General features: G+C 33.8%; 1 protein-coding gene across 1 annotated transcript in view; it reads right to left on the bottom strand.

Moving 5' to 3' along the window:
• DEG8 (Trypsin family protein with PDZ domain-containing protein) overlaps nt 1-25,019 on the bottom strand; it is a 125,281-nt gene that overhangs the window by 4,477 nt on the left and 95,785 nt on the right. Inside the window, exons 9-10 of the mRNA XM_089803330.1 lie at nt 21,176-21,243; nt 3,340-3,419 (exon numbers count right to left, since the gene is read on the bottom strand). Of these exons, the coding sequence (XP_089659456.1) occupies nt 3,340-3,419; nt 21,176-21,243 (148 nt within the window). The remainder of the gene's footprint in view (nt 1-3,339; nt 3,420-21,175; nt 21,244-25,019) is intronic.

Here is a 25,019-nt window from a genome sequence, read left to right as displayed (position 1 = left end):
AATTGTCCTCATTTCAACTCCTAACAGGGTTGGAATCTTCTAACAAGGATTCAAAGTCTCCTAGCAGGGACTCATATGTAATGATTGTATTCCATTGGCTCCTAATAGAGTCCATCCTTTCACAAGGAACTTTTTATATTAGTACATCATCTTGTGAGCATCATTCCTGCCGAGGTCTTCCCTCTAATCAAGGGTTTCCCTAGTTAATATATCTGGTGTTATTGTGCATGGTTATCTTCTATGATTGTTGCATCTATTGTTTACATGTTTTAGAATCAATAAAGATATTGAGAGTTGTTTTAAATGCATAATTGATTCATTGCCCTCCCCCCTACCCCCCATCTCAGTTATCTTGGTGGACATTGTTTTCTAACAAAAACATTGTAATTTTCTTATTGGCCCATGATTTGGTACCCCCATGTAATTGGTTGTAAATTTGGCCACCCTAATTAGGGTTTCTAGGGATGAATCTCGCTCCTTGATCTTCAATTAATCATGGGCCTTCATTGTATTGGAACAACTATAAATGGTCAAGGCCTTATCATTTGTAAGGACTTAAAAAGTTAGCAAGTTAGTGAAGCTTGAAGCTAGAAGCTATAAGAGCTAGTTAAAGAATTAGAGAGGGTGGACTGAGGGGAAGACTTGATCAAATTGTTGCTATGACACTTTTGAAGCAATAGCTAATTGTATGGTTTCCTCGATCTTTCACTTGGAGTACATTTCTTTTCATGTTGAAGTAGTTTAATTGAATGAAAGTTATTGTGGATGTTTCTTGCTTGACTCGAGCATATCTAGGCCACTAGCCTCTTGCTGATGATAGGAGTGTCTTGGGTGGTTAGCTGATGATTGAATGCACTTAACTTAAATTGGTATTGAATCCTCAATTCGCATTCATTTGATGGGATTCAAGAGGAGATATCGATTTGAATATCATTTAGGTGTTCCTTAGAAGCTTGCACTAGGTGGGTGTTGTCACCGATTAGTAGAATCCAAGCAATCCATGATTCCTTCCATTCATAGTTAGGAGGAGTATTAGAAGATAAGTTTAAGTTGAAGTGGATGTTTGAAGATCAAAACTATTTTCATTGTACACTATGAAGCTAAACCTTTAGAAGTGCAAGCAATTAATATTCATTGAATGAATAGTGTAAGTCTCCTAAGTGATTACCAAAGAGTCACATTATTTCACCGAGAAAGTATGCACAGTTATAGGAACCTTGAAGTCATTTCCTGATCTTACTTTAAAAGCTTAGCATGAGAGATGACCTTATATGAAGAGAGTATTGAGTATTTTGTGTTTCATCTTGAAGCATTAAATGATTGATTATGAATGTTGTAGTGGAAAAAAACTCATGCTATTAGAAATTGGCGCTAGAAGGAGGGCTTGAACCAACTTCATTCCTAGTAATATTAACAAGTGAGCTTTCAAATTACATTTGAGATGAGGAGATCTTTTAAAAAGTGAAAATCCAAAATAGCGTAAGTCCCCTTAGTGCTTACCAAAAAATCACATTATTTCATTGATCATCCATAATTAAAAAAACCGTGAAGTCATTTCATGATCTTACTTTGCAAGCTTAGCATGAGAGATGACCATTTATCAAGAGAGAATTGAGTATTTGGTGTTTCATCCCGAAACATTGGATGTTTAATTATGCATGTTGTAGTGGAAGAAAACACCCACCACTTATGTAACAATGTTACTTGTAATTGTTCTACAATAGTGTTGCATTCAACATGTTTAAAAAAAATAGTTGTCTTACCCGAGGACGCATCCCCTGCCTAACACTCTCATCCCCATACCAGAATCATTTTTGAGACTTGGGGATGGCCAATGGACGTCAGCAGTCCGTACCCACTTTTTGAAAATTTACAGGAAACATCCTGACAACCCGGAATTTTTTCGGGGACAGAGAGGGATGCTTTGGATGTCCCTAGGATGGATTTTCGGGGACAGACAGGGATGCCTTGGATGTCCCTAGGATGGATACGTGGTATCATCACTTACAAAAACACATTTTTCTTTTATAGAACTTTCTTTTATAATTTAAAAGTGGGCCCATCCTTCCAAGTTTGCCTTAACATGGTCTCCTCTGATTAGTATTTAGCAACATTACATTAAGAATCGTGAAGTTGAGAATCTTGTTACAGTCATGCTACACAGTCAGAATCAAATGGCAGATTATTTTCAAGGTGTTGGAAAAGTCTGAATACTGCAATTTCAAATGTGGAACATGCATTTTTATGTCATTTTGTGGCACTACATCAAAGTTGGATTGGTTTTGGGTTGATTTGGCCTGTGTGAAAGATTTGGTGAATATTGAAGTCTGCATCAAGGTGTCGTCGTGCTGTAACAGACCTGTATTGTGATCAGTTTTATATAGAAGACCTGTTTGTATTCATATCAGTCCACTTAGCTGGAGGTGTTGTTTTAGGGGTGTAACTGTGTAACCCCTATTTAGATCGCTATTGAAGAGTATTGGAAGACATACTTGATCCACTATCTATAGCAGCCCTTCTTGGAGTCAATGTCAAACCTGCAACAGTCAACTCCAACACAATTCCCGAGGTTTTTCATGTTAGTATTTCATAGGAATGTCATTTCATATACTGGCACTACTGCGTGAATGATCATCTTCCAAAGCAATTGAAACACTATACCTATAATGTGTATCTCATTGATAATTATATCAAATTTAAATGATAGTAGTGTTTTTCAATTTGGCGGGTTATTGTTCATGTTGTTATTGACAATGAACTCTGAATTATGTTCTTAGATGTATTTCAATTTTGTATGTTATTATTAATATTACATGCATATTGACAATGAATTGCAAAATATGAATGCATATTGAGTTTGACTATTGAAATGTTGTATGTTAAGGTTCTATGATGTTTAAATGGCATCCTCTATCCATGATTTCATATAAATATAATGTATATATGCAAATTTCCCTATATATTTTAAGTTTTCCCCATATTTATATAGCCATCCCCTTTCTTGTCCCCAAACTTGGGAAAAATATTTGCCATCCCAGAAACTTGTCTCACCATCCCCTGCTGCCCCCATCTTGGAAACTTGAGCTCTTAGATAAGTTTGGTTTGGTCAATGCATGAGAATGCTTTTCTTTGTTTTTAGTAAAAGCCACATTTATAGCTACCATACATTATCTATAATACATCATGAATATCTTTTCTGGTTTTAACTCCTTATTATGACCAAACTTCATTTTTAAAGAGGCAATTAAATCTTTAAGATACGCAATAGTGCATTTAACTTAGTAATTCATTTCAATTAAAATCATGGCTCATGGAAATGCATGAAGTATAAAAGCTTACCTTTCCAGATTGGATCAACTGAGGTATAATTTTAAGGACTATGTCAGATGGAATAGCAAAACCTACTCCTGCTGATGTCCCTGTAGGACATACAAAAACAGAAAATTTAAGTAAACATTTTATTTGATAGGACAAAATATGCAAACCTTCACATAATTTGCAAGCAGGAGAAATACACTGGAAACCAACAAATATGAAATGAGAAAATACTAATAGGATCAAAAAAAATTATATCAAAGCATTGGGTATTTCAAATCCCACTAAACAAACAACAAATTACCCAAGTGTATGTAATTTACTAAAGGCTCCCTAGAAAGCATGCAACGATACCCAACAATTTGAGAAATCATGCACACATCTATACTATGACTCACCAAATCTTTGACAAAATCTACATTTTCTAGAAGATTATCATGACATGCCAAGATTTTGCAGGAATTTCTGATCAGTCCTGAAATTTGGAACTCTTAAGCTTTAGATCACTAGAAGCAAAAAGTGAAAAAGGTACCAATTAAATTTTTTAAACATATAAGATGTCTTCACCTTGACTTTGGGTGAAATTACACCCTGTTTTTGGGCTGGGCTTCTGTATGCTTTGTTATTTCTTGTTTCTAAGAATCTTGTTGTTCTGTAGCTGTTGATAGGTATTTTTCTGGGCTTAATGCTTTATCTTTATACATGGGACCGGGGCCCTTTCAAAATCCCTGCTTGCTTAATCAAAAACATATAAGATGTCTTTACCCCAACGCTAAATTTTTAGATGGTTTCCATGCAAGTGTAAGATTGTGGCTTAGGCAATGAAATGAAGGCCACAAGAAAGTGCCTTGTGGTATAGGCTCATAGTGATTGCCCAAGTTTATGATGACTAATAGAGACAGTCCAAACTTTTTTAGGGTTGAAAGAATTAAATACTATTCCTGATTTCAATCATAACATTATCTAATGATGGAAATACCACCATTTGGTGGCATGAACAAATGAATAGAAACATACCGGTACTAACTTACAGACTTAGTATACAGTGCAAAGCCTGTTGAAAGCATCTTTCTAAAACTAATTGTGATGCCAACACAGCCGCAAAGTAAGTCAGTATTCCCAGATTAACTAGTAAATTAAAGAAAACAATTTCAATGTCCCTTTTCCTCAATTTGTTCATTGCTACCTACATTATAATTAGCAAAGTAATGAGAATCGGAATTGGCATGGCCGAATTAAATCGTGAATCGGGGGTGAATCGCCGGTGAATCGGCGATGAATCGGCAAATTTGAAAAAACCCTTTAAATGTAGAGATTTTAACAATTTAAGACTTATTTCATGCACCCTTTATTGAATATAACTTAAACACACTATAAAATCATCAAATAGAAGTTAAAACTTAACATACATAAACATGAAACATAAAATCCATCACATACGTAACTATGTTATCATTATGTACTAAAATGTAAATTGTAGGCTAGCTGAAGTAAATAAAAATCAAATGATCATAATGATTCAAATCATAGAATGTATGTAAGATGAAATCATGGAGATCTATAAGACATCAAATCATAAATGTATGTATAAATCTAAGATGAAGATCCATGAAAGTTTGAAATGGATGTCTATCAGTGATTCAGTATCACTATCAATATCTATACAGTGTAAACAAAATATAAAAACAAGGCTCCAACTCAAGCCTCATCATCCTCTAGCTTTGCTGCAGCCTCAACCTCAGCCTTTGAGTATCCAGTGTGCCTATGAGAAAGGCATCTAAGGTATGTCCTAGAGGACTGTCGAGCCATGTCCCCTGCATGGGCAATGGGCTCACGAACAACGTCGCTAGGGCCTGCATCTGTGCATGCGCGTGTGTGTCTACCAATATCAAAGTTTGAAGCTAATAAAAGCTAAAAAACAACAATCCCTAGTTTGCAACTTAGTAAGAATAAAGAACATTCAAGATTTAAATTAAAAATCTTGAAAACTATAAAAAAATTAACAAAAAATGCATAAAACACTAAAAATTTAAGAAAAAATGCATAATACACTAACATGCAAAAAAAATGAGCACTTACCTCTTGCAAATGAGTTGAGTGTTGATATTGGCTCCTTAATGCTCCCAATGCAATTGATGGCCCCCCCAAATGGACTGTTGATCTCTTTGGTGCTCTTCCTTCTTGCCGGTTAGAAACCTATGGCTTTTCTTTTCTCTTCTTCTCTCTCACTTTTCCTCTCTTCTACTCATGCTTAACAAATAGAAAGCCCTTTAGGGTTATAACAAAGAGAATAGGTCAAAAAGAAAGTTAAAAAAAAAAAGTTATTTTTTAAAAATTTACAACTCCATACTTTTCTGGCCGCGGGCGATTTCTTGCCGATTTTTTCATCTGATTCATGCGATTTTTTTGATGAATCGCCGATACCAGCGATTTATGCGATTCATCCAAAAAAATCGGGTGTGGCGATTCCCGACTCCAAAAAAATCGCCCACCTTGAATCTTATCGCTAAATCGCCGATTCATGCTATTTTCGAGCGATTCTCGTTGTTATGATAATTAGTAATTACTCCTGTTAATTGATATGTTGGCATATTAATCCACTCCAAGAGTGAAAATCATGTGTATATGGCTTGTCTAAATTTGATCTTTTAACATTGACACATCATTACGAAAGGTAGAGCAATTGTTCTCTACTGGTTGTGATAAAATATAATAGTTCTCTACTATTGTATTTTATCACCCTCTTCAAATTTTTCCATATTCACCCTTCCAGATGTGGTGCATGCGATTTTGACAAACCATTTGAAGCCTATTTTCTACACATTTTTACATCATCATGAATCTTAGAAGATCATTTTCATTATTTTTACATGAAAATATTGATTGAGATGTTGCACATCATGTAAGATAGTGGAATAGTTCAGGCTAGTCAAATCCATAATTACTCCATAAAAAGGTTAAACGTTTCTGTTACTGAAGCATCCTAAAAATCAGATTTTATAGCTCATTATGATCATAGGATAAGCATGTAAGCTATGTAAGTTTGCATCTAAACCCTCTACAGGGATTACATGTGTAGTTTGATGCTCAATACATAATACCTTGTGTAATGTATTGGTGGCATATGGGAGCTGCGTGGATAAGAAAAATCAAATTATGTGAGAGGGATGTACCCATGTTTTCTTAGGCACTAACCACACTAAACCCAGATTGGCATTGTCATGTCCAGTCTCACATTACATATTCTTATCTTTGGTCAGAAAACATGAAAGCATTTGAAACAATATTTTAAATATGCCCATGTCATACCCAGACTAGCATGGTCAAGTTTGGTCTCACATTTACTTGTTCATATCTTTGGTAAGTGAATATGGAATAATTTGACAAACTGCAATTTGCTCATAGGATAATGAAAAAGGGACATAGCCATGTTTAACTGCATCTTGTTACAATTATGCCATGGAAAAATTATGGTATGGTGGTATCTTTAGACCATTATTTTCTCTATAATTTCTTGTTTGGTTACAGTAACAGTAAGATAGGACTTAGTTACTTCTAATGGTTTACCAATCCTAGACAAACAAATTAAAATTTTATTTTATCAAAGAAAGGTTCTTAGACTAGCTTTAACTGCATCTTGTTACAATTATGCCATGGAAAAATTATGGTATGGTGGTATCTTTAGACCATTATTTTCTCTATAATTTCTTGTTTGGTTACAGTAACAGTAAGATAGGACTCAGTTACTTCTAATGGTTTACCAATCCTAGACAAACAAATTAAAATTTTATTTTATCAAAGAAAGGTTCTTAGACTAGCTTTTCTGCCTCTTTTTTCTTCTATTCCTTCATGTTTTATTCTGTTGAAGGTTCTTCTCCCTCTTCTAAAGCATCATCAAATTGTGCTAAGTTGCTAACCTTTTTTGCACTTGTTTTTTTCTGTCTAGATTTTTTCTATTGTTCGCTTGTAGCTTTCTCCTTTTTTGAAATCATTTAGAGAAGTCTCTAGGATTTATTCTGCTAGATTCTTTGTTGGTGAACATTCTTCAATACTAATGGGTTCTTCATGCTGTCTTCTTACCTTTCTTCTCTTTTTGCAATTTCTCTTCTATGACCGGTTTTTCTTTTTATGTGGGGTGCTCCCAATAGTAGAGCTGAACCACTTAGATCTCCTTTTTCTTTGCTCCAGTAATGATTGTGTGACTCGTTCCTATAAGAACTCTTCAACTATTGGGTAAAAAGGGTTTTGTGTGGCCATGGCTTCCTTTGTTGCCTTCTCTTTCTTGTTATCAATCTTTTCATTCAGGTTTTTATTGGCCTTTTATCAATATATCCCATCACATATCAAATATTTTTGTATTTGGATCCCTAGTGTGGAAAAGTACTTAAGCTATACCTTCTAAAACTCATTTGATGCCTTATATGACAGTGTCAGTATTATGAAGGTATATTGCTCAACTACTTCCAAATGGACAAAAAAATTCCATCTCTGAATCCCTTGTAACAATGTGGCTCAACCATTCCCTCTCCTAGATCCTTTTTTCACATTTGTTGAAGACTGACTCGTATCCATACAAAAAAACATTTGGAAATCAATCTTATATTCCCTTATTTTCTTTGCAACAACAATATTGGGTCTTCATAAATACGGATTAATTCTCAGTAATTCTCTTAAAATATATGAAGCTAGATTAACCATCTTAAATCATAGTCATAGTCCCTCTTTGCATTTCACATAGATCATAGTCTTTGCCATTGCTGACCATTTTATATGTCGCTTAGATGGAAGTTGCTAGCATATATGCTCTCTTCCAGCATTAAAAAACTTGTATGCAATGTACTTCAAGATCACCAATCCTATGGACAAAAAGGAATCCCGTATCAAATGTGGAACCTACTGTTGTCGTGGTGGCTTCGTTGTCAACCTTAGATTTTCCTCTTTTGTTCCATAGTCTCATTATTCTACAAATAGCTTCCTTGGTGATTAGGAAGGGCTTGTCCAAGTACATTAGTTCACTTGCTGTTTTTGCTGCTCAATACCAACTAGATCTATTTGTGGTCATTACAAAAACTTGGAAAATATTCTCTAATATCAAGTTGTAGCTTTTAATTGTCAATATACTTAATAGATTTCTTGGGGTTCTACTTTAATATGCGAAGCTATTATACACCTTTATGAGTTTTACATGGATGCACTTTAAATGTCTTCTGCATATTCCAACTTGTCTAGAATGTTTGTAAGAGATCCTTTTTGGCTTGTTCTACATCTCATTCCTTCATAGGTATTTTACGAAATGGATATAGTACATTTTTTCTCTCATTTCTATCTAATATGCCTTTGAAGATTTTATAAATATGATAATATCTATGACTTAAAAGTTATTTGTTTGTATTTATACTCAATGAAATCTACTTGTACATCTCTCCTAGTCCCTACAAAGTGTAGACACCCAAAAATTGGCAAAAATATAAATCACGCAATTCTGATCAATCAGTGAAAATTAAACAAAAAATCATCTATCAAATTAATAAGACCTAAATCAACTTCAAAAGAGGAGAGAAGCAATTCAAAATCATAAAATAAAATTCAAAAAAAAGAGAGGGAAAAGACAACTTTTTGAGAATAAATGGAACTTTTATTAAATCAATAAATCCATTTATTCTCACAAAATGAAAATCCTCCTTTTATATAAAGAATTAAAATAAATCCAAATTTAGTCATAAATCATGACTTTTTGGGCTCCTCTTTTTGTCTCTCATGAGACATTTTTGTTAAAAATAAAAGTCATATTTAGCCACAAATCATGACTTTTGGGCTCCTTCTCTTGTCTCTCATGAGACATTTTTGTTGAAAATAAAGTCATATACTTTGTTAAAAATAAAAGTCATATTTAGCCACAAATCATGACTTTTGGGCTCCTTCTCTTGTCTCTCATTAGACATTTTTATTGAAATAAAGCCTTATTTAGCCACAAATCATGACTTTTGAGATCCTCCTCTTGTCTCTCATGAGACATTTTTGTTGACATGAAAGTCACATGGACCCTCCAATCAAGACTTTTGAGCTCCTTTCCAATTTCACTTCCACCCACCAAGTGAAAAGCTAAAACCCAAATTCTTACCCCAAACCCTTCTAAAATCCTATAAATAGAAGGAGAATTCAAGAGAAAAAGAACCCAAGTCTTAGGCATTTGCACGATAGGCACATTTTGATTCATCATCTAGCATTCTTATTGTAGCATTTTCATAGCATTTTAGCATTATTTTGTGTTATTTAGCATCATTTATCACTTGTTAGTTCATTGCATATTTATTTTTCAGCATTCTCCCATTCTAGAACTGTCACTAAGATGCTGGTCTGAGAGCTATTTTAGCAGTTGTAGTTAGGGAAACATGAGACGCTTGTAGAGATTACATTCTGATGATGATATCTTGGGTTTAGTTTAGTTTGTCGTCAGTACATTTGCATTCTACACTAAGGTTTCATGAATACGCATTCACACCATGTACAAATTGGCGCCCACCGTGGGGCTATTGTTGTGGACTTCCCTAAACAACACAAGGCCTTCAATGCTGAAAAGGGGCTATAGTTGAATGGTTGATTTTCCATCTCTGAGACAAATTTTGGTTCTTTGTAGCTTTCCATTGCAATTAATCAAAGATAGCAATAAGAGAAAGGGGTAGCACTTACAGTTGAATTATTTGGAGGTATTTGGTAGAAGATTATTTGTTTATCTAGGGTTGAGAAGCTTATAGCCTAGGCTAGAGTAGTCTGTCAAGCTATTATTTGATCTAGAATTAATTTCACACATACCCAATTGAGAAACATTTGTGGGTTACAGTTCTGAAGTCTTTTGGCATCAGATGTGGATTCATAGCAACAAAAATAACCAATATGGCAGCAACAGTAAATCAAGGGAAACAAAGCTTGTAATGGCAATAATAATAACAATAACAAGAGCAAATCAAAGCCCTTTTCCTTGATGGAATGTACACAGCAGTGGAAACAGCTAGCATGACAGCAACAACAAGGAGCACAACACATTCAACAACACATGGAGTCTGATTATGCTTCGAGATACCATAAACATGAATTGCAGGAGAATCAATGCACATCTGCGCCATTCACCTTGCCCAATGATCTCTAATATAAATTTTAGCCCTTAGTCAACCCACTTGGCGTCATGAACTTCCTTCATTACCTCTTTAGGTACCTCACATGGTCCTGATTACCCCCGTATTCCACCAAATCTCACTCACATCCTCCGTTTCACCCCTACAGATGCAAAAATCATCCAAAATACCAAAAAATTCAAAAATCATCCAAAATTATCAAAAAATATCCAAAAAAATTTCAAAAATCATCCAAAATTATCAACAAAATTCAAGACTTGTCCAAAAATGCCAAAAAAATCAAAAAATAGCTTAAAACTATCAAAAAAAAATCCACCAATGCCAAAAAAATTCAAAATAACTCAAAACTATCAAAAAAATTCACAACTAGCCAAAGGCATTCAAAACGAGGGCAATTCCTGTCAACAGCACCCCAAAATTCCTGTCAATTTCTCAATTTGACTATCCAACAAGACATCAGCTCCCCACCCACCTCGTTAATATTAAGAAGAAGCGTGGTAATGTCCTGAAACATTTCGTAGGACTTTGGAAAATCCAACACAACGCGACTAGTACAAGAGGTGCTCTGTTTTCCTCCTCTTGTCAAGAGCAACAATTCTCCACGAATCATTAGTCTTATTTAAGTTGCAGTGGCCACGATTAGTCTATACCCCCCTCCTACGCCTTTTTAGGTCCAAAGCGCATTTTTCAGGCCCCTCTAGCGCCTTTTACAAGGCCCACACGTTCTTTTTGGACCACTCTAGCACCATTTTAGGCTCACAGTGCCTTTTTAGACCCCTCAAACAACTTTTTCAGCCTAAACGCCTTTTCGTAAGCCTCAAGAATGTCCGTTTTGTCACACACCTAGAAAAACGTCCCCCCATTGGCTTTATTCTTATCTATAATGGTTCTTGATATACACACAAGCGTTCTTGCCTACCAATCACAGTTATCCTCACTCTACAGATTGTATTGTTCCCACCTTTACAAGAGCCAAGCCATTCCAACATTAATCACAAAAACACAAAAACATTCAAATATCTGCCAAAAATCCCACAAACATTTAAATATTCGATAAAACCACAAAAACATCCAAATATATTTCAAAAATACACATGACAATGCTTTACAATCAACATCAGTTGCTTCCTAGCAGAACTAAACAAAACTCGATACTATTTTGCACAACTGGAAACATGCCTGGTCTGCAAATAATGATTTCCTATGCTATCATGTGCTTTTAGTGCCTCGATGATGTACTTGACTATAGGTACCAGGATAAAGTCATAATTTTTTATTGATTTTTCACTATTTTATTTCAATGATCCTGTGGTTTTGCACATTATTGGCGTCCACTTATAAGTGCCTCCTCTCATATGGAACGCCATGTGAACCTCAACCAATTTTGTGCGATATCTTAAGTGAGATCTTTTATCTGCCATGTGACTATTTGCGTGCCTACTTTTATTATTCTATGGCTATAGCTTCTAGTTCTTAATGGTTGCCATATGTTCTTGTAAATTGTTCATCCTTTCTAGTACTTCTCGGTGTGACATAGTATTCATATCACTATAGCTGAGCTAGTGGTGGTTGTACTTCGTCACTTTTGTTTTATTACAAGCTCTATGATGACAATTAGTTTGCATCTTTTAAAAAAAAAACAAAGTGACAATTAGTTGCATTCATTTAGTCTGCATATTCATCTTAGGTTCCTTTGCAAACAAATGGTTGGCACATAAATCAGGATACAATTCACGAATGTCAGTTCACAACTTCATGACTGGTTATCAAAAAGTGGACAATAACATCAACATCAACATCATGACGAGCTCCTAGCACTCCACTCTCATAGACTTTGTCTCTTCACAATATCCACGCTAGCATTACACTTCATGCATTCACCTTCTCATTTCACTCATTGCATTATATGGCTTTCGCATCTCAAAGAATTCTAGTCATTATCAAATTGCCCAACATCATATGCTGCCTTGCACGACTTTCGCATCTCGAACAATCTTGTTTCACCACATTCCATCTCCTCTGATTCACTGCATCATCTTTTCCCATTCTCCATCTCCTTTCATTTTCACATTCTATCTTACCACATTTGATGTCATGTCATATTACCAACTCACATTTTCATTACATCATTAGTAACATACCATCTATTCTACCTCATGATCCATCTACATTAATCATTCACATAGATATACACATCTGCATCCACTGCTACCATAATCATCACGTCAGACCATCACATGCATGCATAAGTCCATGATATCTCAAGTGCACAAGTCCGAACATCAAAAAAGCTCAAATGTCTCATATATCAAAAAGATTGAATCATCAACATCAGAGGTTCTCACCACAAAAGGGTCCTCATCATAAATGACATACATGATGGCCAATAAAATGAAGCTCCACAAATCAACCCTATGTCACACCACCTACATCGTCTGTTTGTGATTGATTTGAGGATCCCCTGTCACTCGAGAGCACTCACCTCATCTTGAACAATCGAACACCGAAAATTGACATCAATATTTCATCACAAATGATCATCCTACATCAATCAAATCTCAACATCTAGCTATTCAGCTAATGGTTCTATCTTGAACCAGTTATTTGTCCTACTCTGTATCCTGAGATGGACATGTTAGTTTTCCCTACTCTATATCCTAATGGGGGCACTTTTTCAATGCATCAACATTACTTGATTGATTCTATCCATCACTTTGTGACTACACCTTCCCTACCAACAGTTCTCATCAAAATTTTCAAAAATCAAATTGGAACGTCCCTATTTTGCACATACATTTTTTCCAATTTCATTTCTGAGGGGGCAGTATATCCATATCAAACCAGGGACATCCAAGCTAGGGCATCAAAAAAAATTTGAAACACCAAAAACGTCCTACCCTAGCCAAAAAATTTCAAACATCAAGCCCACCAAAACCAAGGCATCCAAACAAAACTATTGCAATACCAAATCAACGTCACAATCAAATCATCAAATCAATGACAATCAAATCATCAAATCAACGACAATCCAATCACCAAATCAATGGCAATCAAAACATCAAGTCAGCGACAATCAAATCATCAAATCGTCAACAATCAAACATCAACGAACAGACATCCAATCATCAAAATTTGACCTAAAATCAGAAAATCAAGATAGTCTTTGAACTAATATGCTTCGCATATTAGCTCAAAGAGGGGCATTTGTAGACACCCAAAAATTGGCAAAAACATTAATCACGCAATTCTGATCAATCAGCGCAAATTAAACAAAAAATCATCTATCAAATTAATAAGACCTAAATCAACTTCAAAAGAGGAGAGAAGCAATTCAAAATCATAAAATGAAATTCAAAAAAAAAGGAGGAAAAAGACAAATTTTTGAGAATAAATGGCACTTTTATTAAATCAATAAATCCATTTATTCTCACAAAATGAAAATCCTCCTTTTATATAAAGAATTAAAATAAATCCAAATTTAGCCATAAATCATGACTTTTTGGGCTCCTCCTTTTGTCTCTCATGAGACTTTTTATTAAAAATAAAAATCATATTTAGCCACAAATCATGACTTTTGGGCTCCTTCTCTTGTCTCTCATGAGACATTTTTGTTGAAAATAAAGTCATATACTTTGTTAAAAATAAAAGTCATGTTTAGCCACAAATCATGACTTTTGGGCTCCTTCTCTTGTCTCTCATGAGACATTTTTATTGAAATAAAGCCTTATTTAGCCACAAATCATGACTTTTGAGATCCTCCTCTTGTCTCTCATGAGACATTTTTGTTGACATGAAAATCACATGGAGCCTCCAATCAAGACTTTTGAGCTCCTTTTCAATTTCACTTCCACCCACCAAGTGAAAAGGTAAAACTCAAATTCTTACCTCAACCCCTTCTAAAATCCTATAAATAAAAGGAGAATTCAAGAGCAAAAGAACCCAAGTCTTAGGCATTTGCACTATAGGCACATTTTGATTCATCATCTAGCATTCTTATTGTAGCATTTTCATAGCATTTTAGCATTATTTTGTGTTATTTAGCATCATTTATCGCTTGTTAGTTCATTGCATATTTATTTTTCAGCATTCTCCCATTCTAGAACTATCACTAAGATGCTGGTCTGAGAGCTATTTTAGCAGTTGTAGTTAGGGAAACATGAGACGCCTGTAGAGATTACATTCTGATGATAATATCTTGGGTTTAGTTTAGTTTGTCGTCAATCCATTTGTATTCTACACTAAGGTTTCATGAATACGCGTTCACACCGAGTACACAAAGCATATGGAGCCTCTGTCTACAAGGGAAATGCCGGGACACATTTCATTATTTGATATTTCCTTTGGCACAATGCTTATGTCTATACCCGAATCTAGTAAAGGTTTTTCTACAATTTTTTCCTTTTACTTTTACATCCAAAAAGACTAGCTTCCTTTTCCACTTTTTTCTTAGTGTCTGCAAAGAATCTGATTTGAGGTTCTTTGTATTACTTCTACCATTTCTTTCAGGCTTGGGGTCTCGTTTTCTTAAAAACAGCCCCTCTTATTTTCTTCTTGTTTTTTGTATTTTCTCTATTAATTCTTTAGATTTTCTAACTACTAATTCATGTTCTTTTTATCACAGTAATTTTGTTCTTTCTCACTTTTGTCTGTCTCTTCTAATATCCACTTCTTTCTATTTGCATGTGTCCCTCCAAGGATTATCACTTCATCTCTATTCTTGTTTTGTTTTTTTTGTTTTTTTTAAATTGCTTTCCTTCTTAGTTTTTGCTTTATTTCTTTACTCTTTTCCCAATTTTTCATCTTTTGTCATAGAAGGTTCCCCTATTTTATATTTAGCTTCTATATCAATTTTTTTGCATCTTCTAAAACCTTATCCTTTCTTAGGTTTTTTTTTAACACATTAGTCTTGTGTAATGCAATTGGACAAGGTAGTTCTTCACTTTTTGTTTCTTATAGTCATGCACAAAGTTGGAAGACTCAGACTCAACAGCCCAAAATAGGATCCGGACTTGGGACTTGGCAGATAAACTCAGCTAGGACTTGGCAAAGAAGAAATACATGGTTTGACAACAATAAAATTTTATGCATTTAGAGAACATAAGAGCCACAATTCAAAGTCAAACATTACATGTCATATGATCTTCAAACACTCAATATTTGAAATTACATTATTCATACTCAAGGTTTTAAAGTTTTAAATATATAACAGTATCATAAGTTTGAAAATGTTTAGAAAAGTACATATAATGATATGTCCATAACAAAAAAACGATCAAATAAAATCTATATCTTCCTCTTTCCTCTCCTAATGTAACTCATTTTTTGCAATTTTGAACAAGTACATGCTACAATAGCGTATGCCCATGTTCTTCAAACCTACTTCACAATGCAAACCTATTTTGGGCACCAAAGAGAAAAATGAAGTGAAAACAAAACAAAAAAAGTTGTTTTCTAATTGGATGGGCGTTTCTAGACAGGTACAAAAGTCTTAGGTCAAGACTCGTGAGTCTGACCCTAGGATTTCCACGACTTGCAATCCAAAACTCAAGGGTTTTGGGGGAAGACTCATCTGGACACAGCTGATGGGTCTATGGCAAGTCAACTTGGCAAGCCAATGAACTCACAAATCCTATGAGTCCAAGAGTTCCAAGCGAATTTTCAAATTTTGATCATGCATTCTTGTAAAACTGTGCAGTGAGGCAACTAAAAGCATTATGTGTAGTATCACCAAGAAACCCACAACTTGACTCTTCTTTTTTCTCTTATCTTCATTAACATACTACCCTAGCTAAAACATAAGCAAATTGGTCTTTTCCTTTTCCACAACCACTTCTATTGTTGTTGTAGTAGCCTACCTTGCCACATCCTTTAGAATAACCATTGATTTAGCTTGTTAGAGGCTCCTCATTTTGATTATGGGATAATGAACTGTCCATATTATTAATTTTATTTGTTATTTCCTCCATTGGAGTCTTGGTAACTATGAGTTGTATTCACATTTAGTGCTCATGTGGCCAATCTTTGTGGTCCACATCTCTAGATATAAAGGATTTTTCTCCACTCACTCCTTTGACCAATGGTTCATATCCTTCTTCAAGTGGCACTAGAAAACCATTTGTTTAATGTTTACCCCATTGTCGACCTAAACCTCAATATGAATTTACTTTTCTTTTGGAAAATTTTACAGATTTTACAGAGCTCTTTTTATTCCTTTTTTCGTCAAACATTCAATCCCCATGCATCCTTATTGTAGTAAGTAGACAAAACATTGGTCCTTTAGGCTAAGAGAACCATCACTTCTGTGACCTTTTTGCCAAAATTTCCTAATTAGTCTATTTCCTCACTATCATGAGTCATTTTCTGCTCTCCAATATTGGGATTCCATTATTGGTGTTAACTCTCCTACCTCCTAATATGTGGTGAATACACTTATATCTACCAAAACTCTAGTACATAATCTTAATCTTAATCTTGATACAAACCACTCGATACTTTACTTTTATGTCAATGATCCCTTCAACTTTCTAACCACACTTTTAAAATGTTAAGTCGTACTATTTCTCTAATTGGCTTATCCTTTGTCTCATTTCTCCCATTTAGCTCATACTTTTAGTTGGGACATCTTGAAACTAGAAATTTGTTTAAAACCAATTATTTATTTCTCTCTGTGATTTATTTGATTATGAGTATGCCATAGCGTCTACATATGCAAGGTGATTGTCAATGTGGAGGCATTAGGTCTTCTGATACATGTGGTATGTTGATGGCATTAATACGGTTGTTATATATTTTTGTTGCTTTTGGTGGACAATTGGATGGTTAAGATTCCCTGTTCCTATCTATTTGTATCATCTCATCTAAGGTGCCAAGGTTAGGTAGCTGGACAGATTGAAAATGATTAGCGTTGGATAAAATATTGTTGAAGACATGAGAGCAATTTTAGATGATTGTGTTATACATTAAGACTACATAAAAGATTCATATTGAGCTCTTAATTTTGAATTAGAGTGACTATCTTTTGATGGTGGAATTTCCTCTCGTTAGGGTTTCCCACATAAACTTTAAGTCTTATGTAATCTTGTGTAAGAATACTATTCCATTTACTTCCATTAATGTTATTAGATTTGGAAAGTATCATTGACTATATGTTATTCTTTGACAAAACTTGTAAAGTGCCACCAACTACATATGATAGAGGGATGAGATGGGTTTGACCCATTCTCAAAAAAGATTAACTGCACTTTCCTATAGAAACTATCAAATGAGGGAATATTGAGGCTTGGATTATATTTACGTGCAAAGAGTTCTTGAAATAAAGTTTGTCTACAAAATGCAATGAAGTCAGATAAAATATATTTTAAATATTGTAATACAATAAACATATTGGTTTACATGTGGTGATGTTATGATAGCAATTGTAAGTCATTTGGATAAAAAAACTCACAACTAAATATAAAAAATAGTATTGTTGGAAGCCCAAATAATAATGCAGGAGAACTTCTAACAGAGTTGGAGTTATGCAGCACTATTTTAGAGCATTGATAATATTCAGGAAGATTACAGTACCAAAAGTGATGTAATGTTTGTGAGAACCATCACAATCTTGGAGCTATCATGTGTTATACTGGCCCTAATTATCAAACTCTAAAATTATTAATGTAATCCTTCACTTCAATAGTTTCAACCTCAAACTTTGTAACTTCGTCAACAAATTTAATTGGTATTTGGCAGGGATAAACTTGGCTTTCAATTTTGAGATCATCTTAACTCAGATTTCAGTCTTCTGTTTTCCTCTTCTATGTTTTTCTAGCTACAATTCTTTCCACTACAGTGCAACATGAACTTTCGATTTTATCTTAGGAAACGAACTCATAGGATCCAAGATTTCACCATACTCAAAATATACTTTTATTTAAGTCAATTAAACTATCAGCTCTTTAGAATTCAAACTATCAATATAATTAAGATTGCCAATTACCAATTTTTAAAATAACAAGGTTATTTTAATTATATTGATAGTTTGAATTCTAAAGAGCTGATAGTTTAATTGACTTAAATAAAAGTATATTTTGAGTATGGTGAAATCTTGGATCCTATGAGTTTGTTTCCTAAGACAAAATCGAAAGTTCATGTTGCACTGTAGTGGAAAGAATTATAGCTAGAAAAACATAGAAGAGGAAAACAGAAGACTGAAATCTGAGTTAAGATGATCTCAAAATTGAAAACCGAATTTATCCCTACCAAATACCAATTAAATTTGTTGACGAAGTTACAAAATTTGAGGTTGAAACTATTGAAGTGAAGGATTACATTAATAATTTTAGAGTTTGATAATTAGGGCCAGTATAACACTTATGATAGCTCCAAGATTGTGATAGTTTTCACAAACATTACATCACTTTTGGTACTGTAATCTTCCTGAATATTATCAATGCTCTAAAATAGTGCTGAATATTACATCACTTTCGGTACTGTAATCTTCCTGAATATTATCAATTTTGATCTTCATCCTCAAATTCTTTCGTAGCATGATCAATTTTTATTTTGGTTTCTCCGTTACTTTAATAATCTTTAGATACATTACCTATGCATCTATTCTATTCAACAACATGCAATCGAATTTAGAGATTTTTTATTGACTTGAATACTTAGTACATTCTTACTATCTCTATCCACTCTTCATGAAGCCACAATGACTTAAATCTAATGCACAACACCTCACAATTTAGATATCTCTTTAGAGTTGAATTTCACTCAAAACCTTCTACCCAACTCAATATTAGAAGATATCTTTGCTCCTCTTCAAAAATCAATATTGAAGGACACAATTACATATTATCCAATATGTCTATATATATGACCTATTCAACCATCCTTCTTCAAAGATATACAATTGAATATGGACAACTCAAAACATTTCTTCCATTCTTAAGCTGTAATATAGGCAAGACCTTGATCTCTACCCACTCTTCAAGGAGACATTATGACCTAAGTCTAATATAAACCACCTCAAATTTGGCAATTTATTTACAACTAGATTTCACTAGGATACCTTCTACCAGACAATTGTTTATTGAAAGATATCTTCTCCTTTCACTCTTCTTAATGGAATCAATATTGCAGGATCCAATTCAGGATTATTCAACCATGCAGCCTAGCACAAAAAACTCCTAATTTCAGGCAACAAAATCCAAATTCTCATTATCTTCACATCACATATAAATGCATTGAGCAATATTTTATTGAATCACAAATTGAAAAACATTAGTATGCTCTCCCATTAAGGCTTACAATCAGAATCAGGCTTCAACCTTCAATTACAATCATAAAAAAGCACCAAACACATTTGGCTCCTCAAAAGCTAAGCCATTGAGAAAATAATTTATATAGTACTCTCTAATCTTTCAAACTCTAGCTCCTTATCTAACTTTTACTTCCAAACAAAATAATCTCTAAAAGGTAAATGAGGTAAATGTTGATCTTTTATACATGGTAATGAAGTAATATCAGTGTGACCAAAAAAATTGTATGTTTTGTCCCATAAACATGGAGTAAGAATCATGGATCCCATATTGAATGACTGCTCTGTCATTTTACTTTTGAATTAGATGTCTTGTGAAACATGCAAATGACCCCTCTTTACATGAGTGTGACAAGATGTAAGCTTTGAAACTCAATACATCCTTTAAAACAAATCTCCATTGGACCAAGAACTCCCTAGGTAACATTATCAATTGTCAGAAGATTCAGATATATTGTACAAACCTTCCTTAAGTAGGGGCAACAAGTCATGCCACATCAGTCTACATAAAACACTTGAGCAAACACGTGGACATGTCATTAAACCTTAAAGAGACTAACTACAATTTAAGGCATTTTGATTAGCCAATGGTACTACACAACAGAATAACTATCAGCTATTTTGCATTCTCAAGATGAAGATTATAGTAAAATTTTAAAATTATGACAACAAGAGAATAATTGTACCAAGAAAGAAAACCTGCAAAAGTTCAATAAATACAAAACAAATATTTTGTTGTGACAAAAGATTTTTCTTACCTGTTTGATGTTGTTGCATCATACATATGTGTGTGTGTGTATATGTACACACACACACATATATATGTGCACACACACACACATATATATATATATACATATTTACATATATTTATATATCTATGAAAATATATATATATATATTTATTTATTTATTTATTTACACACACACACACTATATTTATATATATATGAAAAGATATATATATATATATATATATATATATATATATATATATATATATTTATTTATTTATTTATTTACACACACACACACACATATATACACATCTCTCTCTCTCTCTCTCTCTCTCTCTCTCTCTCTCTCTCTCTCTCTCTATATATATATATATAGACACATACATACATACATGTACATGTATGTATGTAGGTACATACATACATGTACATGTATGTATGTAGGTACATACATATATATGTGTATATATGTATGTACATACTTATGTACACACACATATATATGTATGTCTTATGTATGTATGTACATGCATACATATATGTATGTGTGCGTGTGTGTATATATAGATAAATCGATAGATAGATAATTTGTGCAACATAATGGAATTTTGATGCCAAGTCCTTGATATGAAAGGTATACATATGTTTACTCATAAGACATTACAAGTTAATCATTTCTCTCAAGTTACCTGTTTGAGTAAAAATTGCTGTGTTGATCCCAATTAGTTTTCCTTTGGAGTCTAGTAGAGGACCACCGCTACATAAAATAATTCAAAAATAATCATTATATTTTTAAGAGGATGATGGTAACATCTGCGTGGAAGTGAATAAAATTAACATAAAATAACTCAATAGCACTATATTAAGCAAATGGAATTCAATTGTCTAAGCATGCAACAGTGTATCATTTTTAAGATAACAATGGTGTGAAAAAAATAGATAAGTTGTCATAAAGTCTTTGAATCTTTTCTAATTATATAAAGACAATTCTGTGCCAATAAATAGGCTTTCTCAGATTCATGTTACATGTTGGAATGTGTATCTTGAATAATAACATGCTCCACCAACTATACATATTTTCTGGATAACTGTTTTTCCATCCTTATTTTTTAAGGGAAAATAGATTATAGAGACTAAGTTTTGATTATAGCTAATGAACAAGAGACATCCTACATCTTAGGGTAGTGAAATGTACTATGTTGCATGTAGATGTCTGGCTTAACCAATGTGTTTATCTATTGGGTACACTTTGTCATTTTTCTATAGTTCAATAACAAGCTATCAATGAATCTTTCAGCGACCTATTAAGTGAAAATCATTTTTTGTTGTATGCAATAGTAGAATCCTTCAGCAACAACAAACAAGAGGTTAACCTAAGAGTTGATAAGTTTAGGTATAGAGGTATGTAAGATATGTTTAAAAGGCCATTTGACAATTCAAATTCTAAATTCTAATAATGATTACAATATCCCATCCTTTTCTGGATATTTGACTTCACTTTGTTTTTTAGTTTTCCATGTATTTTGATATTTTGTGAATTTTGGCAATTTTCTGATTTTTCTTTTTAATTTTGATTTATGGACACTGAAATATAATCACTTGGAAACAAATTCTATAAATTAAAAAATGACAATCCAGACAATACAATAAACATTTTTTTCTATCCCTAAATCCAGATTGCATCTAAATATTTTAACAAACATACTAAATCAGCTACGGGAAAGAACAATAATTCTGAAAATGTAAATCCAGTGTACCAAACCCTACACTTCAAATCTATCTGGCAAGAATACTCCAAAAGCCACACAAGAAATAGTTGGAATGAAGAGGAAGAGGGTGGCTAGTTCCAGCCTTGCCTATAAACCTTGTAGATAGCAGACATTGTCTTTTGATTGGATTCCCAATCTTTCCTAGCAACTCTTTAATAAATTCAATCAGCACTGTAGTTCTTCATATAACATATTAATCGATATCACCTAGTTGTAGAAAGATGGTAGACACAATACCCAAAACCAAAAAAAGCTTCCTCCAAAAATACGAACCAAAACCAATGGTTAATATTTTGTAGCTTTAGTCAAGATAAACCTTTGAATAATTATAGTTGAAACATAATTTATTCATTATATATAAGGTTATTATATCTATCTATCTATCTATATATTTGTTATTATATTAATGAATAGACTTGTCCCTTAAAGGGACATGTCTCTTCGTAACCTTATTCCCAATATAAATGCGAAAGAGATTGCTGCGTTTGAAATATACAGAAATTACAGGCAGTATTAATTCACGCACAGCAATCCTCTAACTTTAACATGGTATCGGAGCAGGTTCTTTTACGAGCATGTAGATTTTGTTGAGTAATACATGTGTGCAGCCTTGAGTTGATAATCAATGCATAAATTTACAGTGTTAAAAAGATTCTCAGACAAACCAGATCAAATAAAATAATAGATATTATTGAAGGAAACAACGAATGGTCAGTTTTTTCCTTGGAAGAAGTAATAAGAGACTGTGAAAGCCGTCATACACTGATACTGGTTGGTGATGCAATGAATGTTGTGATGAGCGAGATGCCAAAAAGAGCGCCTAAGATGAAGGAAAATATGTTGCTTGTGAAAACTAAATACTAGCACATATACAGTAAAGAGGGAACGAATCGTGTGCTATTCTGTGAAGAGAAATAGACTTGACAAGCCATTACCGTAATCGGCGTTAAAGTAGAGAATTGTTTTAAGAGCACACTCATATCTTAGACTACAACGTAGGAAGATTATAGTCTGGTTAACCATATTATCCGAATCAATAAACCAAAATATATGAAGCTTCGTCCATGATTTCTTATCTTTCAAAACGGCTGAAGGTGAAGAATAAATAATATACACAAGGATGATTTGTGAAGTTTGAGATCCCTCAATCGAGCATGGAAAAAGAAATTTTCAAACACACTAAACAAAGAGTGCTACACCATTTGCAGTGGTCTCAAATTTTAACTTGTTCCCCTTTGAACTATCTAAATGGCATTATATTCTACACTGGTGCAATTTGTTTAAGATTTGGATGTACACTTAGAACATGGGTATTTACATTTGATGTGGGTATCTCTCCTATGACTTGAGAACTTGAAAGAGTTTGTATGTTGAACTCTCCACTGCTAAAAGGAGTCTTAAATCTGAGTAGTCTTTAGACAACCATGTATAATGCTGCAGCTGCTCTATTTTATGAGCAATCGGCTTCATCTATGAGCATTGAGATGAATGATGTGAGGAGGAAGAAAATTGTATGCCAAAAGGGGGGTACCTATAATTACTAATCCATAGTTTGAGGGAGTCTTTTTATTAGATATGTGTTGGAGGTTTTGACTTGACATAAAAATAAATAATAATAGTAATTATGATCATTCATTCACTTAAGACTATATGTTGATGTGGAGGGATGGTTTGGATTCATTATAGAACCATGGGTCGTCACATACAGCCAAGGATTCTTCTCGTTTGTTGTATATAGACTACATGCATATCTTCGTGTATAGACATCTCTGTTGCTATTGGTAAATTTATGGATGTTTGGACCTTCGTCAATGAAAGCACTAAACTAAAACTTGGAAGAAGACTAATAGTCATAAAGAAGAAAGATGTAGATTACATAAAGACAAATGTTAAGAGGGGGGAACAATAATCAATGTTTCATTCTTGTTGTTTTTTATTTAATGCATATGGACCTTCATTGTAGAAACCTCTATCAAAGATGTGCAGATAAGTATTCATTAGCTTTGAGTATTACTAATCTCGACATTCTCTCTCTTAATTGTATTTCCATATATACTATAAGAGTTACTTGCCTTGACCTTTTTTCCTTGTCTCTAAGGATGTTCTTGCAAGAAAAAGAATGGTACATTAGGCATGCTACTTAATATGAGTACCCTTCTATAACAAGAGGGAGTTTGCCACATCTGTCAGAGAGGGAGCAAATAAATGATATGTTTCAGTTTGCTTCCAAGAACCTTGGTCATATTGGTTCAGAAGGAGTAGACTATGCTGAGATGGTTTCTCTACTAATTAGAAAGTTATAGCAGTTAAAGGGACTATGATTCATGGGATGAAGTTCCATGTGAACCAAGAATGTCTAGACTATAACATTCCTAGATAGATGGATACTTGTTGAACCAGGGAGCATGACAATTCATTAGAGGCAACTTTGGACAAAGCGAGGGAGATGATAGAAGATATTTTTCATATTCAATGGGAGTCTTGACACCTTATTGGAAATAACCTTGACAAGGAGGTCAAAAGGTTAGTATTTCTTCAAGAAGAAGAAGTTCCAAGCGAAATCCCTCGTAATACATTCTTCTCTATGAGAGATAAGTTTAAGTTGAAAACCTTACTCTCTGATATGATCCATGGTGGATGTCATGACAACACCACATGATAGTATTCGTGGTGACTTTATGTGTGTATGGGCCTACCTCCAGTGTACATCATGAGGAAGTGACGACTTCCAAATGCTAATCACTTGTACTTACAGAAGTTATTG

This window comes from Cupressus sempervirens, chromosome 10 (assembly GCF_028749045.1).
Source record: "Cupressus sempervirens isolate cs-2001-9-10 chromosome 10, ASM2874904v1, whole genome shotgun sequence".
Taxonomy (NCBI): domain Eukaryota; kingdom Viridiplantae; phylum Streptophyta; class Pinopsida; order Cupressales; family Cupressaceae; genus Cupressus; species Cupressus sempervirens.
This window is presented reverse-complemented; position numbering and strand designations above follow the sequence as displayed.